The 24,573-nt window shown below is 41.5% G+C and overlaps 1 protein-coding gene across 2 annotated transcripts in view; it reads left to right on the forward strand.

Moving 5' to 3' along the window:
* Positions 1-24,573, forward strand: part of kcnc1b (potassium voltage-gated channel, Shaw-related subfamily, member 1b) — a 58,748-nt gene that overhangs the window by 28,603 nt on the left and 5,572 nt on the right. Inside the window, exons 2-4 of one of the 2 annotated variants that reach the window (XM_029751867.1) lie at positions 8,880-9,864; positions 14,759-14,935; positions 23,021-23,447. In XM_029751867.1, coding sequence (XP_029607727.1) covers positions 8,880-9,864; positions 14,759-14,935; positions 23,021-23,187 — 1,329 coding nt within the window. In that variant the 3' untranslated portion in view covers positions 23,188-23,447. Of the gene's footprint in view, positions 1-8,879; positions 9,865-14,758; positions 14,936-23,020; positions 23,448-24,573 lie in introns of those variants that run through there. The other variant, XM_029751868.1, reaches the window with a different exon arrangement.

The raw sequence follows: 24,573 nt of genomic DNA on the forward strand, positions 1-24,573 counted from the left end.
AAAGGAGGTGGATTATATATATATATATATATATATATATATTATATTTGACTCTGTTTGAGCGGATTGCCACCTCCCTAAAATGTACATGAGATATTTGGTCACTGCTCCTCCAAAGTGTTCTGGTGGGAAAGGCTCAGAAAGTGTACCGTTCGCTTTGTCTCTTGCCTCTGATAAAGATGTTATACTTCAGGCTTACGAGTTGGTCCCAGAGGCATACAGACAACGGTTCCATAAATTACAAAAAACAGAATAACAAAGCCATGTTGAGTTCGCAAGGGAGCAAGTAAGTCTTTTTGATCGGTGGTGTGGTTCTCAAGAGGTCCAGGACCTTGAGGATTTAAAGACTTCTAGAGCAGTTCAAGAATTGCCTTCACGAAAGGGTTGTGACCTACATTTATGAGCACAAGGATCTTACTCTTGAGAAAAGCTGCAGTTCTTGCAGATGAGTTTATGTTGACACATAAAACTACCTTCACAAACAAAGCACCCAGTAGTTCTCCCTACGCAAACAAAGCAATCCAGAGAAGTCACCTCCTAGGTTTCATTCCATTTCTCCTAATGGAGGAGTAGATTACATCTATCATCTATCATCCTAATGGAGGAGTAGATTACATCTATCATCTATCATCCTAATGGAGGAGTAGATTACATCTATCATCCTAATGGAGGAGTAGATTAAATCTATCATCCTAATGGAGGTGTAGATTACATCTATCATCCTAATGGAGTTGTAGATTACATCTATCATCCTATTGGAGGAGTAGATTTCATCTATCATCCTAATGGAGGAGTAGATTACATCTATCATCCTAATGGAGGTGTAGATTACATCTATCATCCTAATGGAGGTGTAGATTACATCTATCATCCTAATGGAGGAGTAGATTACATTTATCATCTATCATCCTAATGGGGGAGTAGATTACATCTATCATCTATCATCCTAATGGAGGAGTAGATTACATCTATCATCTATCATCCTAATGGAGGAGTAGATTACATCTATCATCCTAATGGAGGAGTAGATTACATCTATCATCCTAATGGAGGAGTAGATTACATCTATCATCCTAATGGAGGAGTAGATTACATCTATCATCCTAATGGAGGTGTAGATTACATCTATCATCTATCATCCTAATGGAGGAGTAGATTACATCTATCATCCTAATGGAGGAGTAGATTACATCTATCATCTATCATCCTAATGGAGGTGTAGATTACATCTATCATCCTAATGGAGGTGTAGATTACATCTATCATCTATCATCCTAATGGAGGAGTAGATTACATCTATCATCCTAATGGAGGTGTAGATTACATCTATCATCTATCATCCTAATGGAGGAGTAGATTACATCTATCATCTATCATCCTAATGGAGGTGTAGATTACATCTATCATCCTAATGGAGGAGTAGATTACATCTATCATCCTGATGGAGGAGTAGATTACATCTATCATCTATCATCCTAATGGAGGTGTAGATTACATCTATTATCCTAATGGAGGAGTAGATTACATCTATCATCCTAATGGAGGAGTAGATTACATCTATCATCCTAATGGAGGTGTAGATTACATCTATCATCCTAATGGAGGTGTAGATTACATCTATCATCCTAATGGAGGAGTAGATTACATCTATCATCCTAATGGAGGTGTAGATTACATCTATCATCCTAATGGAGGTGTAGATTACATCTATCATCTATCATCCTAATGGAGGAGTAGATTACATCTATCATCCTAATGGAGGTGTAGATTACATCTATCATCCTAATGGAGGTGTAGATTACATCTATCATCTATCATCCTAATGGAGGTGTAGATTACATCTATCATCTATCATCCTAATGGAGGAGTAGATTACATCTATCATCCTAATGGAGGTGTAGATTACATCTATCATCCTAATGGAGGAGTAGATTACATCTATCATCCTAATGGAGGTGTAGATTACATCTATCATCTATCATCCTAATGGAGGAGTAGATTACATCTATCATCTATCATCCTAATGGAGGTGTAGATTACATCTATCATCCTAATGGAGGTGTAGATTACATCTATCATCTATCATCCTAATGGAGGAGTTGATTACATCTATCATCTATCATCCTATTGGAGGTGTAGATTACATCTATCATCCTAATGGAGGAGTAGATTACATCTATCATCCTAATGGAGGAGTAGATTACATCTATCATCTATCATCCTAATGGAGGAGTAGATTACATCTATCATCCTAATGGAGGTGTAGATTACATCTATCATCTATCATCCTAATGGAGGAGTTGATTACATCTATCATCTATCATCCTATTGGAGGTGTAGATTACATCTATCATCCTAATGGAGGAGTAGATTACATATATCATCCTAATGGAGGAGTAGATTACATCTATCATCTATCATCCTAATGGAGGAGTAGATTACATCTATCATCCTAATGGAGGAGTAGATTACATCTATCATCTATCATCCTAATGGAGGAGTAGATTACATCTATCATCTATCATCCTAATGGAGGAGTAGATTACATCTATCATCCTAATGGAGGAGTAGATTACATCTATCATCCTAATGGAGGTGTAGATTACATCTATCATCCTAATGGAGGAGTAGATTACATCTATCATCTATCATCCTAATGGAGGAGTAGATTACATCTATCATCTATCATCCTAATGGAGGAGTAGATTACATCTATCATCTATCATCCTAATGGAGGTGTAGATTACATCTATCTATCATCCTAATGGAGGAGTAGATTACATCTATCATCCTAATGGAGGAGTAGATTACATCTATCATCTATCATCCTAATGGAGGAGTAGATTACATCTATCATCTATCATCCTAATGGAGGAGTAGATTACATCTATCATCCTAATGGAGGAGTAGATTACATCTATCATCCTGATGGAGGAGTAGATTACATCTATCATCTATCATCCTAATGGAGGTGTAGATTACCTCTATCATCCTAATGGAGGAGTAGATTACATCTATCATCCTAATGGAGGAGTAGATTACATCTATCATCTATCATCCTAATGGAGGAGTAGATTACATCTATCATCCTAATGGAGGTGTAGATTACATCTATATCCTAATGGAGGAGTAGATTACATCTATCATCCTAATGGAGGAGTAGATTGCATCTATCATCCTAATGGAGGAGTAGATTACATCTATCATCCTAATGGAGGAGTAGATTACATCTCTCATCTATCATCCTAATGGAGGAGTAGATTACATCTATCATCCTAATGGAGGAGTAGATTACATCTATCATCCTAATGGAGATGTAGATTACATCTATCATCCTAATGGAGGAGTAGATTACATCTATCATCCTAATGGAGGAGTAGATTACATCTATCATCCTAATGGAGGAGTAGATTACATCTGTCATCTATCATCCTAATGGAGGAGTAGATTACATCTATCATCCTAATGGAGGTGTAGATTACATCTATCATCCTAATGGAGGAGTAGATTACATCTATCATCTATCATCCTAATGGAGGTGTAGATTACATCTATCATCCTAATGGAGGAGTAGATTACATCTATCATCTATCATCCTAATGGAGGTGTAGATTACATCTATCATCCTAATGGAGGAGTAGATTACATCTATCATCTATCATCCTAATGGAGGAGTAGATTACATCTATCATCCTAATGGAGGTGTAGATTACATCTATCATCCTAATGGAGGAGTAGATTACATCTATCATCCTAATGGAGGTGTAGATTACATCTATCATCCTAATGGAGGAGTAGATTACATCTATCATCCTAATGGAGGAGTAGATTACATCTATCATCCTAATGGAGGAGTAGATTACATCTATCATCCTAATGGAGGAGTAGATTACATCTATCATCCTAATGGAGGAGTAGATTACATCTATCATCCTAATGGAGGAGTAGATTACATCTATCATCCTAATGGAGGAGTAGATTACATCTATCATCTATCATCCTAATGGAGGTGTAGATTACATCTATCATCTATCATACTAATGGAGGTGTAGATTACATCTATCATCTATCATCCTAATGGAGGAGTAGATTATATCTATCATCTATCATCCTATTGGAGGTGTAGATTACATCTATCATCCTAATGGAGGAGTAGATTACATCTATCATCTATCATCCTATTGGAGGAGTAGATTACATCTATCATCTATCATCCTATTGGAGGAGTAGATTACATCTATCATCCTAATGGAGGAGTAGATTACATCTATCATCTATCATCCTAATGGAGGTGTAGATTACATCTATCATCTATCATCCTAATGGAGGTGTAGATTACATCTATCTATCATCCTAATGGAGGAGTAGATTACATCTATCATCTATCATCCTAATGGAGGAGTAGATTACATCTATCATCTATCATCCTAATGGAGGAGTAGATTACATCTATCATCCTAATGGAGGAGTAGATTACATCTATCATCCTAACGGAGGAGTAGATTACATCTATCATCCTAACGGAGGAGTAGATTACATCTATCATCCTAATGGAGGAGTAGATTACATCTATCATCTATCATCCTAATGGAGGAGTAGATTACATCTATCATCCTAATGGAGGAGTAGATTACATCTATCATCCTAACGGAGGTGTAGATTACATCTATCATCCTAATGGAGGTGTAGATTACATCTATCATCTATCATCCTAATGGAGGAGTAGATTACATCTATCATCCTAATGGAGGAGTAGATTACATCTATCATCCTAACGGAGGTGTAGATTACATCTATCATCCTAATGGAGGTGTAGATTACATCTATCATCTATCATCCTAATGGAGGAGTAGATTACATCTATCATCCTAATGGAGGAGTAGATTACATCTATCATCTATCATCCTAATGGAGGAGTAGATTACATCTATCATCCTAATGGAGGAGTAGATTACATCTATCATCCTAATGGAGGAGTAGATTACATCTATCATCCTAATGGAGGAGTAGATTACATCTATCATCCTAATGGAGGAGTAGATTACATCTATCATCTATCATCCTAATGGAGGAGTAGATTACATCTATCATCTATCATCCTAATGGAGGTGTAGATTACATCTATCATCTATCATCCTAATGAAGGTGTAGATTACATCTATCATCTATTATCCTAATGGAGTTGTAGATTACATCTATCATCCTAATGGAGGTGTAGATTACATCTATCATCTATCATCCTAATGGAGGAGTAGATTACATCTATCATCTATCATCCTAATGGAGGAGTAGATTACATCTATCATCTATCATCCTAATGGAGGTGTAGATTACATCTATCATCTATCATCCTAATGAAGGTGTAGATTACATCTATCATCTATTATCCTAATGGAGTTGTAGATTACATCTATCATCCTAATGGAGGTGTAGATTACATCTATCATCTATCATCCTAATGGAGGGGTAGATTACATCTATCATCCTAATGGAGGAGTAGATTACATCTATCATCCTAATGGAGGAGTAGATTACATCTATCATCCTAATGGAGGAGTAGATTACATCTATCATCCTAATGGAGGAGTAGATTACATCTATCATCTATCATCGTAATGGAGGTGTAGATTACATCTATCATCCTAATGGAGGAGTAGATTACATCTATCATCCTAATGGAGGAGTAGATTACATCTATCATCCTAATGGAGGTGTAGATTACATCTATCATCCTAATGGAGGAGTAGATTACATCTATCATCTATCATCCTAATGGAGGAGTAGATTACATCTATCATCTATCATCCTAATGGAGGAGTAGATTACATCTATCATCTATCATCCTAATGGAGGTGTAGATTACATCTATCTATCATCCTAATGGAGGAGTAGATTACATCTATCATCTATCATCCTAATGGAGGAGTAGATTACATCTATCATCCATCATCCTAATGGAGGAGTAGATTACATCTATCATATATCATCCTAATGGAGGAGTAGATTACATCTATCATCCTAATGGAGGTGTAGATTACATCTATCATCCTAATGGAGGTGTAGATTACATCTATCATCCTAATGGAGGAGTAGATTACATCTATCATCCTAATGGAGGTGTAGATTACATCTATCATCCTAATGGAGGAGTAGATTACATCTATCATCCTAATGGAGGTGTAGATTACATCTGTCATCCTAATGGAGGAGTAGATTACATCTATCATCTATCATCCTAATGGAGGTGTAGATTACATCTATCATCTATCATCCTAATGGAGGAGTAGATTACATCTATCATCCTAATGGAGGAGTAGATTACATCTATCATCCTAATGGAGGAGTAGATTACATCTATCATCCTAATGGAGGAGTAGATTACATCTATCATCCTAACGGAGGAGTAGATTACATCTATCATCCTAACGGAGGAGTAGATTACATCTATCATCCTAATGGAGGTGTAGATTACATCTCTCATCTATCATCCTAATGGAGGAGTAGATTACATCTATCATCCTAATGGAGGAGTAGATTACATCTATCATCCTAATGAAGGTGTAGATTACATCAATTTTAATGGAGGAGTAGATTACATCTATCATCTATCATCCTAATGGAGGAGTAGATTACATCTATCATCCTAATGGAGGTGTAGATTACATCTTTCATCCTAATGGAGGAGTAGATTACATCTATCATCCTAATGGAGGAATAGATTACATCTATCATCTATCATCCTAATGGAGGAGTAGATTACATCTATCATCCTAATGGAGGTGTAGATTACATCTTTCATCCTAATGGAGGAGTAGATTACATCTATCATCCTAATGGAGGAATAGATTACATCTATCATCTATCATCCTAATGGAGGAGTAGATTACATCTATCGTGTTGGACCAGTAACCGAAAGGTTGCTGAATCGAATCCCCGAGCTGACAAGGTAAAATTCTGTTGTTAAAAATCTGTCGTTCTGCCTCTGAGCAAGGAAGTTAACCCACTGTTCCCCGGGCGCCGATGATGTAGATTAAGTTAGCCCCCGCCTCTCTCTGATTCAGAGGGATTGGGTTAAATGCGGAAGACACAATTCAGTTGAATACATTCCGTTGTACAACTGACTAGGTATCCCCCTTTCCCTAGATTGGGGTTAGGGTAACCCTAACACCTGTTGTTTTACGAAGCATGTGACAAATACAATTAGATTTTTCATCTCTCTCTTTCTCTCTCAATATAAAATATTCCCCTTTTGGGATTAATAAAGCACATTTTCTCTCTCTCTCCCTCAGTCTATCCTCCTCTCTTTCTTCTCTTTCTCAATATAAAATAGTCGTTTATTCATCCCAAAAGGGGACAGTTTCTCTATCTATCTAAAATGAGCTCTGGTCTAAAATAATGCACTATATAGGGCTGTGGTCTAAAATAGTGCACTATATAGGGCTGTGGTCTAAAATAGTGCACTATATAGGGCTGTGGTCTAAAATAGTGCACTATATAGGGCTGTGATCTAAAATAGTGCACTATATAGGGCTGTGATCTAAAATAGTGCACTATATAGGGCTGTGGTCTAAAATAGTGCACTATATAGGGCTGTGATCTAAAATAGTGCACTATATAGGGCTGTGATCTAAAATAGTGCACTATATAGGGCTGTGGTCTAAAGTAGTGCACTATATAGGGCTGTGGTCTAATGTAGTGCACTATATAGGGCTGTGGTCTAAAGTAGTGCACTATATAGGGCTGTGATCTAAAATAGTGCACTATATAGGGCTGTGGTCTAAAATAGTGCACTATATAGGGCTGTGATCTAAAATAGTGCACTATATAGGGCTGTGATCTAAAATAGTGCACTATATAGGGCTGTGATCTAAAATAGTGCACTATATAGGGCTGTGATCTAAAATAGTGCACTATATAGGGCTGTGGTCTAAAGTAGTGCACTATATAAGGAATAGGGTGCCATTTGGGATGCAGCCTCTGTAACACGAGAGACTGGACAGACTGTTATAACCTTCCTGTTGTTACATTGATGTGGACTGGACAGACTGTTATAACCTTCCTGTTGTTACATTGATGTGGACTGGACAGACTGTTATAACCTTCCTGTTGTTACATTGATGTGGACTGGACAGACTGTTATAACCTTCCTGTTGTTACATTGATGTGGACTGGACAGACTGTTATAACCTTCCTGTTGTTACATTGATGTGGACTGGACAGACTGTTATAACCTTCCTGTTGTTACATTGATGTGGACTGGACAGACTGTTATAACCTTCCTGTTGTTACATTGATGTGGACTGGACAGACTGTTATAACCTTCCTGTTGTTACATTGATGTGGACTGGACAGACAGTATTACAGCATTCCTGTTGTACCAATGTCAATCAATACATGATATACAAGAGTATGTTGTTTTTACAAGTACAAATAAAAATGTCTGTCTCTCTCTCTTTCTCCCCTTTCTCTCTCCTCCCCTGTAATACATTCTGTCCAGTCCACATCAGTGTTGTAATGCAGGGGGGGAGAGAAAGGAGAGGGGGGGAGAGAAGGGAGAGAAAGGGGGAGAGAGGGAGAGACCACTCTGTCCCTCCTCCCCTCTCTCTTTCTATTTCCCCCTCTCCTTTCTCTCTCTCTCTCCTCCCCTCCCTTTTTTTCTCTCCTCCCCTTTTTCTCTCTCGTCCCCTTTTTCTCTCTTTCCTCCCCTTTCTCTCTCTCCTCCCCTCTCCCTCTGGTGTCCATCTCCATCTTCTGTACATCTCTGCACTGCATATAATTGTATTATGTGTTATGAAGTCCTTATGTCAGAACCTTCAAATAATAATCCCTTTCCCTCGTTCTCTCTCTTTCCATTCCTCCCTTTTCTCCCTCCTTCACAGTGGATAGCCCTGGCCTCTCTGTTCTTCATCCTCGTGTCCATCTCCACCTTCTGTCTGGAGACCCACGAGTTCTTCAACCCCATCGTGAACCGCACCGAGCTGGAGCTGGTGGACAACGTGACGGTGGAGCATGTGTACCAGGAAACGGAGACGGTGGTCTATCTCACCTACATCGAGGGCGTCTGCGTGGTCTGGTTTACCTTTGAGTTCATGATGCGAGTCATATTCTGTCCGGACAAGATGGAGTTCATGAAGAAAGCTCTCAACGTTATCGACTTCGTGGCTATCTTACCGTTCTACCTGGAGGTCGGGCTGAGCGGACTGTCGTCTAAAGCGGCCAAGGATGTTCTGGGGTTCCTGAGGGTGGTGAGGTTTGTCAGGATCCTGCGTATCTTCAAGCTGACCCGTCACTTTGTGGGCTTGAGGGTTCTGGGTCACACGTTACGGGCTAGCACTAATGAGTTCCTCCTCCTCATCATTTTCCTCGCCCTCGGAGTTCTCATCTTCGCCACGATGATCTACTACGCCGAACGGATGGGAGCGGACCCGACCGACCCGCGCGCCAGCGATCACACGCACTTCAAGAACATCCCTATCGGATTCTGGTGGGCCGTTGTTACCATGACGACCCTTGGCTACGGCGACATGTACCCCCAGACGTGGTCGGGTATGCTTGTCGGAGCGCTGTGCGCCCTGTCGGGTGTACTGACCATCGCCATGCCCGTCCCCGTAATCGTCAACAACTTTGGAATGTATTACTCCCTGGCCATGGCTAAACAGAAGCTACCAAAGAAGAAGAACAAGCATATCCCGCGAGCACCCCAACCAGGATCACCCAACTACTGTAAGTCCAGCATCAACTCTCCTCCAACGCCCCATAAAGCACCGCTCCTTCCTGAAAGCCCGAACTTAGTCCACCCTGTTTTGGCTCTGGCTCAAAACATGGCTCTGACACACGACGACGTCTTTGAAGTAAAGTTTTCAGGTAAGAAACCATGATAGATGTCTATAGGCTGACAGTCTGTATTATAGACCACCATGATAAATGTCTATAGGCTGACAGTCTGTCTTATAGACCACCATGATAGATGTCTATAGGCCGACAGTCTGTATTATAGACCACCATGATAGATGTCTATAGGCTGACAGTCTGTATTATAGACCACCATGATAGATGTCTATAGGCTGACAGTCTGTATTATAGACCACCATGATAGATATCTATAGGCTGACAGCCTGCCTCCTTGAGAGATACCCTCCTGTAGGTTTTACTCCAACCCTCCAGGAACAGGGTTGGATTTAAACCTACAGGAGGGTATCTCTCCAGCAACAGGGTTGGAGTAAAACCTACAGGAGTGTATCTCTCCAGGAACAGGGTTGGGCAGCCCTGTGTTAGCACCTATATGATACATTAGTACCGATCATTGATTACACTCACAGGTGCTACTGAGGTACTAGGCTGCTACTGAGGTACTAGGCTGCTACTGAGGTACTAGGCTGCTACTTAGGTACTAGGCTGCTAGTGCGGTACTAGGCTTCTACTAAGGTACTAGGATACTACTTGTCAAGTGGGTTGATGTTTTAGGCTAACATGTTTTTTTTCTCACATTGACACCATCCCACTTACCATACTAAAATACCATCCATACACCCACCACTACACCCACTAACCATCTGAGTCCATGCACCATCACACACTAATACTACTGCTCACACTGTAATATCCTAATGCAGCATGCTTCAAATCCTACTGTTGACTATCCAAATCAGTGCTATTATAATTGATTGAGTCAGTAATATTTGATTTGAAGCATGCTAGGATATGATGGCATGCTAGGATATGATAGCATGCTAGGATATGATAGCATGCTAGGATTATGATAGCATGCTAGGATTATGATAGCATGCTAGGATAATGATAGCATGCTAGGATAATGATAGCATGCTAGGATATGTGCTGTACAGAATGTAGCACTTGACAAAGGATACAAAAGCTATCTTATAATATTTTCAAAGTGGGTTAATTAAACTGGCAATATAGGGGTTTGTTTCTAAACCACATATGATTAACTTTATCTAGACCTCAGCATCGATTGGAGTTTAGCTTCCCAGGGAACACATAAAGTTGTATTGAATTGAATTGGATGCCCATATCTCTACTTGTTGCATTCATTGACTCTAGTCTTTTGTTTGGCAGTTGGACAAGCAGCATTTCCTAAAATGCTTTATTTGATCAGTGTTTGATTCTGTTGTCTGTATCTCCCAGATATATTTTCTAATGTTCTTCTAGGTGTTCTAATTCTGTTTCCATGGAATCTCCTGTTCTAATTCTGTTTCCATGCAATCTCCTGTTCTAATTCTATTTCCATGGAATCTCCTGTTTTAATTATATTTCTATGGAATCTCCTGTTGTGATTTTATTTCCATGGAATCTCCTGTTTTAATTCTATTTCCATGGAATCTCCTGTTCTAATTCTATTTCCATGGAATCTCCTGTTCTAATTCTATTTCCATGGAATCTCCTGTTCTAATTCTGTTTCTATAGAATCTCCTGTTCTGATTTTACTTCCATGGAATCTCCTGTTTTAATTATATTTCCATGGAATCTCCTGTTCTGATTTTGTTTCCATGGAATCTCCTGTTCTAATTCTGTTTCTATGGAATCTCCTGTTCTGATTTTATTTCCATAGAATCTCCTGTTCTAATTTGATTTCAAATCAGTCTGTCACGTGTGCCGAATACGACCTTACAGTGAAATGCTTACTTACAAGCCCTTAACCAACAGTGCAGTTTTTAAGTAAAGAAATAAAAAGTCAAAAATAACAGTAGCGAGGCTATATATCGGTGGTACCGGTACAGAGTCAATGTGCAGGTGCACCGGTTAGTTGGACTATTTGAGGTAATATGTACATGTAGGATTAGTTAAAATGACTATGCATAGATGATAAACAGAGAGTAGCAGCACTGTAAAAGAGGGGTTGGCGGGGGGTGGCGGGACACAATGCAAATAGTCTGGGTAGCCATTTCATAAGCTGTTCAGGAGTCTTATGGCTTGGGGGTAAAAGCTGTTGAGAAGCCTTTTGGTCCTAGACTTGGCGCTCCGGTACCGCTTGCTATGCGGTAGCAGAGAGAACAGTCTCTGACTGGGGTGGCTGGAGTCTGACAATTTTTAGGACGTTGCTCTGACACCGCCTGGTATAGAGGTCCTGGATGGCAGGCAGCTTACCCCCAGTGATGTACTGGGCCATACGCACTACCCTCTGTAGTGCCTTGCTGTCAGAGGTTGAGCGGTTGCCGTACCAGGTAGTGATGCAACCCGTCAGGATGTTCTCGATGTTGCAGCTGTAGAACCTTTTGAGGATCTGGGACCCACGCCAAATCTTTTCAGTTTCCTGGGGGGGAATAGGCTTTGTCATGCCCTCTTCACGACTGTCTTGGTGTGTTTGGACAATTCTAGTTTTTTGGTGATGTGGACACCAAGGAACTTGAAGCTCTCAACCTGCTCCACTACAGCCCCGTCGATGGGAATGGGGGCGTGCTCGGTCCTCCTTTTCCTGTAGTCCACAATCATCTCCTTTGTCTTGATTATGTTGAGGGATAGGTTGTTATTCTGGCACCAGGTCTCTGACCTCCTATCTATAGGCTGTCTCGTCATTGTCAGTGATCAGGCCTACCACTGTTGTGTCGTCTGCAAAATTAATGATGGTGCTGGAGTCGTGCCTGGCTGCGCAGTCGTGGGTGAACAGGGAGTACAGGAGGGGACTGAGCACGCACCCCTGAGGGGCTCCAGTGTTGAGGATCAGCGTGGCAGATGTGTGGTTACCTACCCTTACCACCTGGAGTTGGCCCGTTGGGAAGTCCAGGATCCAGTTGCAGAGGGAGGTGTTTAGTCCCAGGATCCTTAGCTCAATGAACAGCATTCTCACGTAGGTGTTCCTTTTGTCCAGGTGGGAAAGGGCAGTGTGGAGTGCAATAGAGATTGCATCATCTGTGGATCTGTTGGAGCGGTATGCAAATTGGAGTGGGTCTAGGGTTTCTGGGATAATGGCGTTAATGTGAGCCATGACCAGCCTTTCAAAGCACTTCATGGCTACGGACGTGAGTGCTACAGGTCTGTAGTTATTTAGGCAGGTTACCTTAGTCATCTTGGGCACAGGGACTATGGTAGTCTGCTTGAAACAACATGTTGGTATTACAGACTCAATCAGGGACATGTTCAAAATGTCAGTGAAGACACCTGCCAGTTGGTCAGCACATGCCCGGAGCACCCATCCTGGTAATCCGTCTGGCCCAGCGGCCTTGTGAATGTTAACCTGTATAACGGTCTTACTCACATCGGCTACAGAGAGTGTGATCACACAGTCATCCGGAACTGTTGATGCTCTCATGCATGCCTCAGCGTTGCTTGCCTCGAAGCGAGCATAGAAGTGATTTAGCTCATCTGGTAGGCTCATGTCACTGGGCAGCTTGTGGCTGTGCTTCTCTTTGTAGTCTGTAATAGTTTGCAGGCCCTGCCACATCCAATGAGCATCGGAGCCAGTGTAGTACGATTCAATCTTAGTGCAGTGTTGGCGCTTTGCCTGTTTGATGGTTCGCCTGAGGGCGTATTGGGATTTCTTATAAGCGTAGAGTCCCGCTCCTTGAAGGCGGCATCTCTACCCTTTATCTCAGTGCGGCTTTTGCCTGTAATCAATGGTTTCTGGTTGGGGTATGTACGTACAGTCACTGTGGGGATGATGTCATCAATGCACTTATTGATGAAGCCAGTGACTGATGTGATGTACTCCTCAATGCATCGGAGGAATCCCGGAACATATTCCAGTCTGTGCTAGCAAAACAGTCCTTTAGCTTAGCATCTGCATCATCTGACCACTTCCTGCGTTAGTTTTTGCTTGTAAGCAACAATCAGGAGGATGGAATTATGGTCAGATTTGCCAAATGGGGGGCAAGGGAGAGCTTTGTATGCATCTCTGTGTGTGGTGTAAAGGTGGTCTATTTCTATGGAATCTCCTGTTCTAGTTCTATGGAATCTCCTGTTCTAATTCTATTTCTATGGAATCTCCTGTTCTAATTCTATTTCTATGGAATCTCCTGTTCTAATTCTATTTCTATAGAATCTCCTGTTCTAATTTTATTTCTATAGAATCTCCTGTTCTAATTTTATTTCCATGGAATCTCCTGTTCTGATTCTAGTTCTATTTCCATAGAATCTTCTGTTCTAATTCAAATTATATTTCTATGGAATCTCCTGTTCTAATTTTATTTCCATTGAATCTTCTATTCTAATTTTATTTCCATTGAATCTTCTATTCTAATTTTATTTCCATGGACTCTTCAATTCTAAGTCTATTTCTATGGAATCTTCTGTTCTAATTATATTTCTATTTCTATGGAATCTCCTGTTCTATTTCTATGGAATCTTCTGTTCTATTTCTATGGAATCTTCTGTTCTAATTCTATTTCTAGTTGTTGGAATCTCCTGTTCTAATTATAGTTCTATGGAATCTCCTGTTCTAATTCTAGTTCTATGGATCTCCTGTTCTAATTCTATGGAATCTCCTGTTCTAGTTCTATGGATCTTCTGTTCTAATTCTAGTTCTGTTTCCATGGAATCTCCTGTTCTAATTCTAGTTCTGTTTCTATGGAATCTCCTGTTCTAATTCTAGTTCTGTTTCCATGCAATCTCCTGTTCTAAATCTAATTCTATTTCTATGGAATCTCCTGTTCTAATTCTAGTTCTATTTCTATGGAATGTCCTGTTCTAATTCTAGTTCTGTTTCTATGGAATCTCCTGTTCTAAATCTAATTCTATTTCTATGGAATCTCCTGTTCTAATTCTAGTTCTATTTCTATGGAATCTCCTGTGTGTCTGTCTGAAGATTCCAAGCTGAATGGGGAAGCGGCCAACGCAGCTCTAGCCAATGAGGACTGTCCTCATATAGACCAGGCCATCTCGCCAGAGGAGATCTTCAGCCCCAGCGAGAGAGAACGGCCTTGTTGTCTTGTCACCACAGCTGCAGAACGACCCAACCACACAGGGGGTAGAGTCAGGAGGGGTACGTACACCTACAGTAACAGCCAAACACAGCCCAACCACACAGGGGGAGGAGGGAGGAGAGTTACGTACTGTAACAGCCAAACACAGGCCACTATCAAACGTGTTGCATTCCCTACGACTTGATTATTGACAACCACATACACAAGGTCAACCCGTGGCCCAACACACACAGACGCAGGTTTACCTTTATTGTCACAAGTCTTGTCCTGGAGCCAGAACTGGGCGATTTCCACTTAGATAGGCCAGCTGCAAAGTTAAAACTGGCTATATTGTAAAAATGTATGAAAATAAAAATGTGCTTTTTGGTTAAAAATAAGTTCAGCTTCATTCATCTCCAGCACCATCCCAACATCAACTAATGCGAAAATGGCACATTTCTAAGTTTTGTAGTAAATAATAGTGTTTCCAATGACATCACAACCAATTAGTAGGCAATGCCTCCTCATAATTGGTTAAAATAGCATGATGCGCACAGATGAATGTCATTGGAAATGACATCTTCCTTTATCTTTTTGACTACAAAACATAGAAACATGACATTTTAACATATGCTGGAGATAATGAATATGAAGTAACATGTTCCCCTTTAAGGTTAGGGTTATGCATTAGGCTTAAAACCTGATTTCATGACTTTGTGGCTGTACTAGCTAGCTGCTTCAAGAACAACATTCATGACGAAAACCGCTAACAGAGCTGCCTCCAGAACAACATTCATGACGAAAACCGCTAACAGAGCTGCCTCCAGAACAACATTCATGACGAAAACCGCTAACAGAGCTGCCTCCAGAACAACATTCATGACGAAAACCGCTAACAGAGCTGCTTCCAGAACAACATTCATGACGAAAACCGCTAACCTGACACACAGACAGACGCACATGCATGTGTACACACACACACACGCATGTGCACGTGCAACACACAAACACACACATAGGGCTTGGCAATATATTGTGAATACTGGTATACCTGTATGGATCCACATACCGGTATGGATTTTTTTCAATACCGTCTATAACGATATTTTTGATAAATTGCTAATTTGAATGAAAAGTGTCAGCTTTGTTCTAGTTTGGTTGAGTAGAAAACCACCAGCATGTAAAATACATTACAAATACTTAGAACTAATGTGTTATCATATAAGGCACATGCACTATTCATAAAACATATTGCAAACTTGTATTATTCTGGAACATAAAATACCACAATACTGCCCAAAATGAGAAAAATATTGGGATATTATGTGTTGGTGATATTGCCTAGCCCTACACCCATATCCACATCCTCACACACACACACACACACACACACACACACACACACACACACACACACACACACACACACACACACACACACACACACACACACACACACACACACACCTGCATTCTGGGAAAACCCAGGGTCTCATTCTCAAGGGTTCCCTGATCACAGTAATACAACAATCGAATACAATGTGAAACAAAACAACAATCGAATACAATGTGAAACAAAACGACAATCAAAATACAGAACAAGACAAAATGTAAGAAAAGCAGTTACATTCCTCAGCCACGAGGTCCTCAGCCACGAGGTCCTCAGCCACGAGGTCCTCAGCCATGAGGTCCTCAGATCCTAGGTCTTCAACCAACTCTTTAATAAACTCCCAGAGCAGCACCCACAACATCCAATTGTAATGAGTTTTGTAAATTGTTCCAGCAATTCTCTATTCTGGTTAGATGACTCACTCCTAACAATAGATAGCAGTCACTTTACAAAGGTTTTCTCTTCATTTTGATCCAAATATGATTTTTTTTCCAAAGTCTTTGTAGATGAAACTTAAATACAGTAATTTACACACACTTAAGTGTAAAAAAAAAATATATGTTTTGCGAAAGCCATGGACTTCTAATAATACTTAGTCAAAAACTGATAGGCAGCACATTACTGGGCATTATTGAGTAGCCCGTGAGACCATCAGATTGAGGTGGTGCAAAAGGACAAGTCTTGTGTCCCAAATGGCACCCTATTCCCTATATAGTGCACTACTTTTGACCAGAGCCCCTGATCAAAAGAAGTGCACGATTTTAAAGGGAAATAGGGTGTCGTTTGGGATGCACCCTAATATTTTAACAAGTAATCAGACACATTCCCAAGGATCCTTGGCCCTTTTTAACTAGATACATAATACATGAAGTCAGACGGTAACATTCCCTTAGGCAGGCCCGAAGGTTTAATGGTGGGTTTAATGCTTAGAGGGAGTCTTAGCATCCTGCCATTGGATAGAATAAAGCACACCACTTGTATTTGAACGGGAGCCTTTTTGGAGGTTGCGTTGCAGCTATGATGAAGAGAGCCTAACTATCTTGGTGGAAAGGCTTTTATGAATAAAGAGGCAACGTTATACACTATATACTTGCGATGTGCATATATATCTCAGGATGCAAATTGTTGTAGGCGTATAGAACACCTCCTATATTTATACCATCAACACCTCAGTCAGCCATTTACATTTTGCAAAACAAAAATCTTTAAATTTGACATTAAGACCTCCAGATCAACATGCTATCTTAAACACTGACTGAAACAGTATTGTGTAATATCCTATAGTTCACACTGACGGAAACAGTATTGTGTAATATCCTATAGTTCACACTGACGGAAACAGTATTGTGTAATATCCTATAGTTCACACTGACGGAAACAGTATTGTGTAATATCCTATAGTTCACACTGACTGAAACAGTATTGTGTAATATCCTATAGTTCACACTGACTGAAACAGTATTGTGTAATATCCTATAGTTCACACTGACTGAAACAGTATTGTGTAATATCCTATAGTTCACACTGACTGAAACAGTATTGTGTAATATCCTATAGTTCACACTGACTGAAACAGTATTGTGTAATATCCTATAGTTATAATGTGCTTGTGAAGAAAGTGTTGTTTTGTATGTTTTTTTGTTGTTTGTGTTTTCACTGGCTGTATCATGTATGCAGCTGCCTTGTATATCTGCACTACTAATGAAAGTCACGTTGCAACCTGATGGTTATGAATGTACTGGTCATTACGACGCATGTCTCGCTGGCGGGTGTTATTAGTGTGGTGATGGTGGAGCAAACACAGAAGGAGAACGGGGTTATGAGGTCCTTTGGAAAGGTTGCTCAAGAACAACAGTTTAAATAATACCAACTGATTTTGAATATTGACAAATATTTTATATATTTTATTTAACCTGATTTGGCAATGACAACCTGAAATTGTAGCATATATTTGATATGGCATGCCTATCCAACGTTGACCTAACAAATCTCCTATTGCCATCGATACATCATTTATGCAAAACCTCATGTTGACATTCTGTTTCTCAAATTAGGATATAACTGCTTCGGCTTTTAGTAAATATAGATTTAGTGAAATTGGACCACAAAACGAAATCCCAAAGTCTACAGGGAGAGTCATAACATAGTGCAGCAGACTACCAAAATATATCTCCAATATAGTGCAGCAGACTACCAAAATATATCTCCAATATACTGCAGCAGACTACCAAAATATATCTCCAATATACTGCAGCAGACTACCAAAATATATCTCCAATATAGTGCAGCAGACTACCAAAATATATCTCCAATATACTGCAGCAGACTACCAAAATATATCTCCAATATACTGCAGCAGACTACCAAAATATATCTCCAATATAGTGCAGCAGACTACCAAAATATATCTCCAATATACTGCAGCAGACTACCAAAATATATCTCCAATATACTGCAGCAGACTACCAAAATATATCTCCAATATACTGCAGCAGACTGCCAACATATTCTCCAATATACTGCAGCAGACTGCAAACATATTCTCCAATATACCGTAGCAGACTGCCAACATATTCTCCAATATACTGTAGCAGACGACCAAAATATATCTCCAATATACTGCAGCAGACTACCAAAATATATCTCCAATATACTGCAGCAGACTGCCAACATATTCTCCAATATACTGCAGCAGACTGCCAACATATTCTCCAATATACTGCAGCAGACTGCCAACATATTCTCCAATATACTGCAGCAGACTGCCAACATATTCTCCAATATACTGTAGCAGACTGCCAACATATTCTCCAATATACTGTAGCAGACTGCCAACATATTCTCCAATATACTGTAGCAGACTGCCAACATATTCTCCAATATACTGTAGCAGACTGCCAACATATTCTCCAATATACTGAAGCAGACTGCCAACATATTTTCCAATATACTGTAGCAGACTGCAAACATATTCTCTAATATAGTGCAGCAGACTGCCAACATATTCTCCAATATACTGTAGCAGACTGCCAACATATTCTCCAATATACTGCAGCAGACTGCAAACATATTCTCCAATATACCGTAGCAGACTGCCAACATATTCTCCAATATACTGCAGCAGACTGCCAACATATTCTCCAATATACTGTAGCAGACTGCCAACATATTCTCCAATATACTGAAGCAGACTGCCAACATATTTTCCAATATACTGTAGCAGACTGCAAACATATTCTCTAATATAGTGCAGCAGACTGCCAACATATTCTCCAATATACTGTAGCAGACTGCCAACATATTCTCCAATATACTGCAGCAGACTGCAAACATATTCTCCAATATACCGTAGCAGACTGCCAACATATTCTCCAATATACTGTAGCAGACGACCAAAATATATCTCCAATATACTGCAGCAGACTACCAAAATATATCTCCAATATACTGCAGCAGACTGCCAACATATTCTCCAATATACTGCAGCAGACTGCCAACATATTCTCCAATATACTGCAGCAGACTGCCAACATATTCTCCAATATACTGCAGCAGACTGCCAACATATTCTCCAATATACTGCAGCAGACTGCCAACATATTCTCCAATATACTGTAGCAGACTGCCAACATATTCTCCAATATACTGTAGCAGACTGCCAACATATTCTCCAATATACTGTAGCAGACTGCAAACATATTCAACCAATATACTGTAACAGACTGCCAACATATTCTCCAATATACTGCAGCAGACTGCCAACATATTCTCCAATATACTGTAGCAGACTGCCAACATATTCTCCAATATACTGTAGCAGACTGCCAACATATTCTCCAATATACTGTAGCAGACTGCCAACATATTCTCCAATATACTGCAGCAGACTGCCAACATATTCTCCAATATACTGTAGCAGACTGCCAACATATTCTCCAATATACTATAGTTTCCAACATATTCTCCAATATACACTTCTCAAAAAAATAAAGGGAACACTAAAATAACACATCCTAGATCTGAATGAATGAAATAATCTTATTAAATACTTTTTTCTTTACATAGTTGAATGTGCTGACAACAAAATCACACAAAAATAATCAATGGAAATCCAATTTATCAACCCATGGAGGTCTGGATTTGGAGTCACACTGAAAATTAAAGTGGAAAACCACACTACAGGCTGATCCAACTTTGATGTAATGTCCTTAAAACAAGTCAAAATGAGGCTCAGTAGTGTGTGTGGCCTCCACGTGCCTGTTTGACCTCCCTACAATGCCTGGGCATGCTCCTGATGAGGTGGCGGATGGTCTCCTGAGGGACCTCCTCCCAGACCTGGACTAAAGCGTCCGCCAACTCCTGGACAGTCTGTGGTGCAACGTGGCGTTGGTGGATGGAGCGAGACATGATGTCCCAGATGTGCTCAATTGGATTCAGGTCTGGGGAACGGGCGGGCCAGTCCATAGCATCAATGCCTTCCTCTTGCAGGAACTGCTGACACACTCCAGCCACATGAGGTCTAGCATTGTCTTGCATTAGGAGGAACCCAGGGCCAACCGCACCAGCATATGGTCTCACAAGGGGTCTGAGGATCTCATCTCAGTACCTAATGGCAGTCAGGCTACCTCTGGCGAGCACATGGAGGGCTGTGCGGCCCCCCAAAGAAATGCCACCCCACACCATGACTGACCCACCGCCAAACCGGTCATGCTAGAGGATGTTGCAGGCAGCAGAACGTTCTCCACAGCGTCTCCAGACTCTGTCACGTCTGTCACATGTGCTCAGTGTGAACCTGCTTTCATCTGTGAAGAGCACAGGGCGCCAGTGGCGAATTTGCCAATCTTGGTGTTCTCTGGCAAATGCCAAACGTCCTGCACGGTGTTGGGCTGTAAGCACAACCCCCACCTGTGGACGTCGGGCCCTCATACCACCCTCATGGAGTCTGTTTCTGACCGTTTGAGCAGACACATGCACATTTGTGGCCTGCTGGAGGTCATTTTGCAGGGCTCTGGCAGTGCTCCTCCTGCTCCTCCTTGCACAAAGGCGGAGGTAGCAGTCCTGCTGCTGGGTTGTTGCCCTCCTACGGCCTCCTCCACGTCTCCTGATGTACTGGCCTGTCTCCTGGTAGCGCCTCCATGCTCTGGACACTATGCTGACAGACACAGCAAACCTTCTTGCCACAGCTCGCATTGATGTGCCATCCTGGAAGTGCTGCACTACCTGAGCCACTTGTGTGGGTTGTAGACTCCGTCTCATGCTACCACTAGAGTGAAAGCACCGCCAGCATTCAAAAGTGACCAAAACATCAGCCAGGAAGCATAGGAACTGAGAAGTGGTCTGTGGTTACCACCTGCAGAACCACTCCTTTATTGGGGGTGTTTTGCTAATTGCCTATAATTTCCACCTGTTGTCTATTCCATTTGCACAACAGCATGTGAAATTTATTGTCAATCAGTGTTGCTTCCTAAGTGGACAGTTTGATTTCACAGAAGTGTGATTGACTTGGAGTTACGTTGTGTTGTTTAAGTGTTCCCTTTATTTTTTTGAGCAGTATACTTTAGCAGACTGCCAACATATTCTCCAATATACTGTAGCAGACTGCCAACATATTCTCCAATATACTATAGTTTCCAACATATTCTCCAATATACTGTTGCAGACTGCCAACATATTCTCCAATATACTGTAGCAGACTGCCAACATATTCTCCACTATACTGTAGCAGACTGCCAACATATTCTCCAATATACTGTAACAGACTGAAAACATATTCTCCAATATACTATAGTTTCCAACATATTCTCCAATATACTATAGTTTCCAAAATATTCTCCAATATACTATAGTTTCCAACATATTCTACAATATACTATAGTTTCCAACATATTCTCCAATATACTGTAGCAGACTGCCAACATATTCTCCAATATACTGTAGCAGACTGCCAACATATTCTCCAATATACTGTAGCAGACTGCCAACATATTCTCCAATATACTGTAGCAGACTGCCAACATATTCTCCAATATACTGTAGCAGACTGCAAACATATTCTCCAATATACTGTAGCAGACTGCCAACATATTCTCCAATATACTGTAGCAGACTGCCAACATATTCTCCAGTATACTGTAGCAGACTGCCAACATATTCTCCAATATATTGTAGCCCTCAACATATTTTTTGGTGTAGGTGTCTGTCAACATGTGTTCTTTGCTCCTCTAAACCATTCCAGTACCACCCTGTGCTACAGTACCACCCTGCTCCTCTAAACCATTCCAGTACCACCCTGTGCATGCAGCTGAACTCCTGCTACATCTGATGCATTCAGTTTATGGAGGATGATGCTGTCGTTGACCTCACTGACTAACTGAAATCTGTTGACTTTTGTGTTTGGAGAAAAACTAAAACAAGAAAGCAACAGGTTGTAAGAAATACAAAGAAATTAAGACACATTTTCAGAAACGTATTGGCTTGTACTGTACTGAAAACACTGCAATGTACTGTACTGAAAACACTGCAATGTACTGTACTGAAAACACTGCAATGTACTGTACTGATATCACTGCAATGTACTGTACTGAAAACACTGCAATGTACTGTACTCAAAACACTGCAATGTACTGTACTGAAAACACTGCAATGTACTGTACTCAAAACTTTCAGTCCACTGTACTCAACTTTCAGTGTACTGTACTCAAATCTTTCAGTTCATTGTACTAAAAACACTCTGCACTGTACTGTACTCAAAACACTCTCTGTTTTCCAACTGAAGGTTATGACAAGCCTTGGAGCGCCCTAAACAGCATGTCTGGCATGAGCGTGAGTGGCCTGGGCGGCCATGACGCCTCTGGAGTGTCGTCCTCCTGCGTTTCCGCCCTACCCTGCAGTCCATCCTGTCTCATCCAGCACTCTCACTCCCCCATCCCATCCATTCTCTGAACTCTAGCATGGTTCACCAGGACACTTTGGCCCTGTCCAGAATCAACCCCTAACGGTAGCCCCGGCCTACCCGCTAGACACTTGTGGAGATCTGAGAGGATTGGATAGGGGTAGGCAATATGGTGATAGCGCCACCTATCAGAGGGCAAGGTGGAGTTGTCACCATATTTTATTGCATAGTTACACCTCTCCAATCCTCTCAGATCTCTAGGGGTTGTTTCTGGACAAATCCTCTCACTATGTGACCTGTCCTCTCTCCCCTCTCTCTACTGCTCTCTCCCCTCTCTCTATTGCTCTCTCCCCTCTCTCTACTGCTCTCCCCTCTCTCTACTGCTCTCCCCTCTCTCTACTGCTCTCTCCCCTCTCTCTACTGCTCTTTCCCCTCTCTCTACTGCTCTCTCCCCTCTCTCTACTGCTCTCTCCCCTCTCTCTACTGCTCTCTCCCCTCTCTCTACTGCTCTCTCCCCTCTCTCTACTGCTCTCCCCTCTCTCTACTGCTCTCTCCCCTCTCTCTACTGCTCTCTCCCCTCTCTCTACTGCTCTCTCTCCTCTCTCTACTGCTCTCTCTCCTCTCTCTACTGCTCTCCCCTCTCTCTACTGCTCTCCCCTCTCTCTACTGCTCTCTCCCCTCTCTCTACTGCTCTCTCTCCCCTCTCTCTACTGCTCTCCCCTCTCTCTACTGCTCTCCCCTCTCTCTACTGCTCTCTCCCCTCTCTCTACTGCTCTCTCTCCTCTCTCTACTGCTCTCTCCTCTCTCTACTGCTCTCCCCTCTCTACTGCTCTCTCCCCTCTCTCTACTGCTCTCTCCCCTCTCTCTACTGCTCTCCCCTCTCTCTACTGCTCTCCCCTCTCTCTACTGCTCTCCCCTCTCTCTACTGCTCTCTCCCCTCTCTCTACTGCTCTTTCCCCTCTCTCTACTGCTCTCCCCTCTCTCTACTGCTCTCTCCCCTCTCTCTACTGCTCTCTCCCCTCTCTCTACTGCTCTCTCCCCTCTCTCTACTGCTCTCCCCTCTCTCTACTGCTCTTTCCCCTCTCTCTACTGCTCTCTCCCCTCTCTCTACTGCTCTCTCTCCTCTCTCTACTGCTCTCTCTCCTCTCTCTACTGCTCTCCCCTACCTCTACTGCTCTCCCCTCTCTCTACTGCTCTCTCCCCTCTCTCTACTGCTCTCCCCTCTCTCTACTGCTCCTCCTCCTCTCTCTACTGCTCTCTCCTCTCTCTACTGCTCTCCCCTCTCTACTGCTCTCTCCCCTCTCTCTACTGCTCTCCCCTCTCTCTACTGCTCTCTCCCCTCTCTACTGCTCTCCCCTCTCTCTACTGCTCTCTCCCCTCTCTCTACTGCTCTCTCCTCCTCCTCTCTCTACTGCTCTCTCTCCTCTCTCTACTGC

This window comes from Salmo trutta, chromosome 4 (genome assembly GCF_901001165.1).
Source record: "Salmo trutta chromosome 4, fSalTru1.1, whole genome shotgun sequence".
In the NCBI taxonomy this organism is placed as follows: Eukaryota; Metazoa; Chordata; class Actinopteri; order Salmoniformes; family Salmonidae; genus Salmo; species Salmo trutta.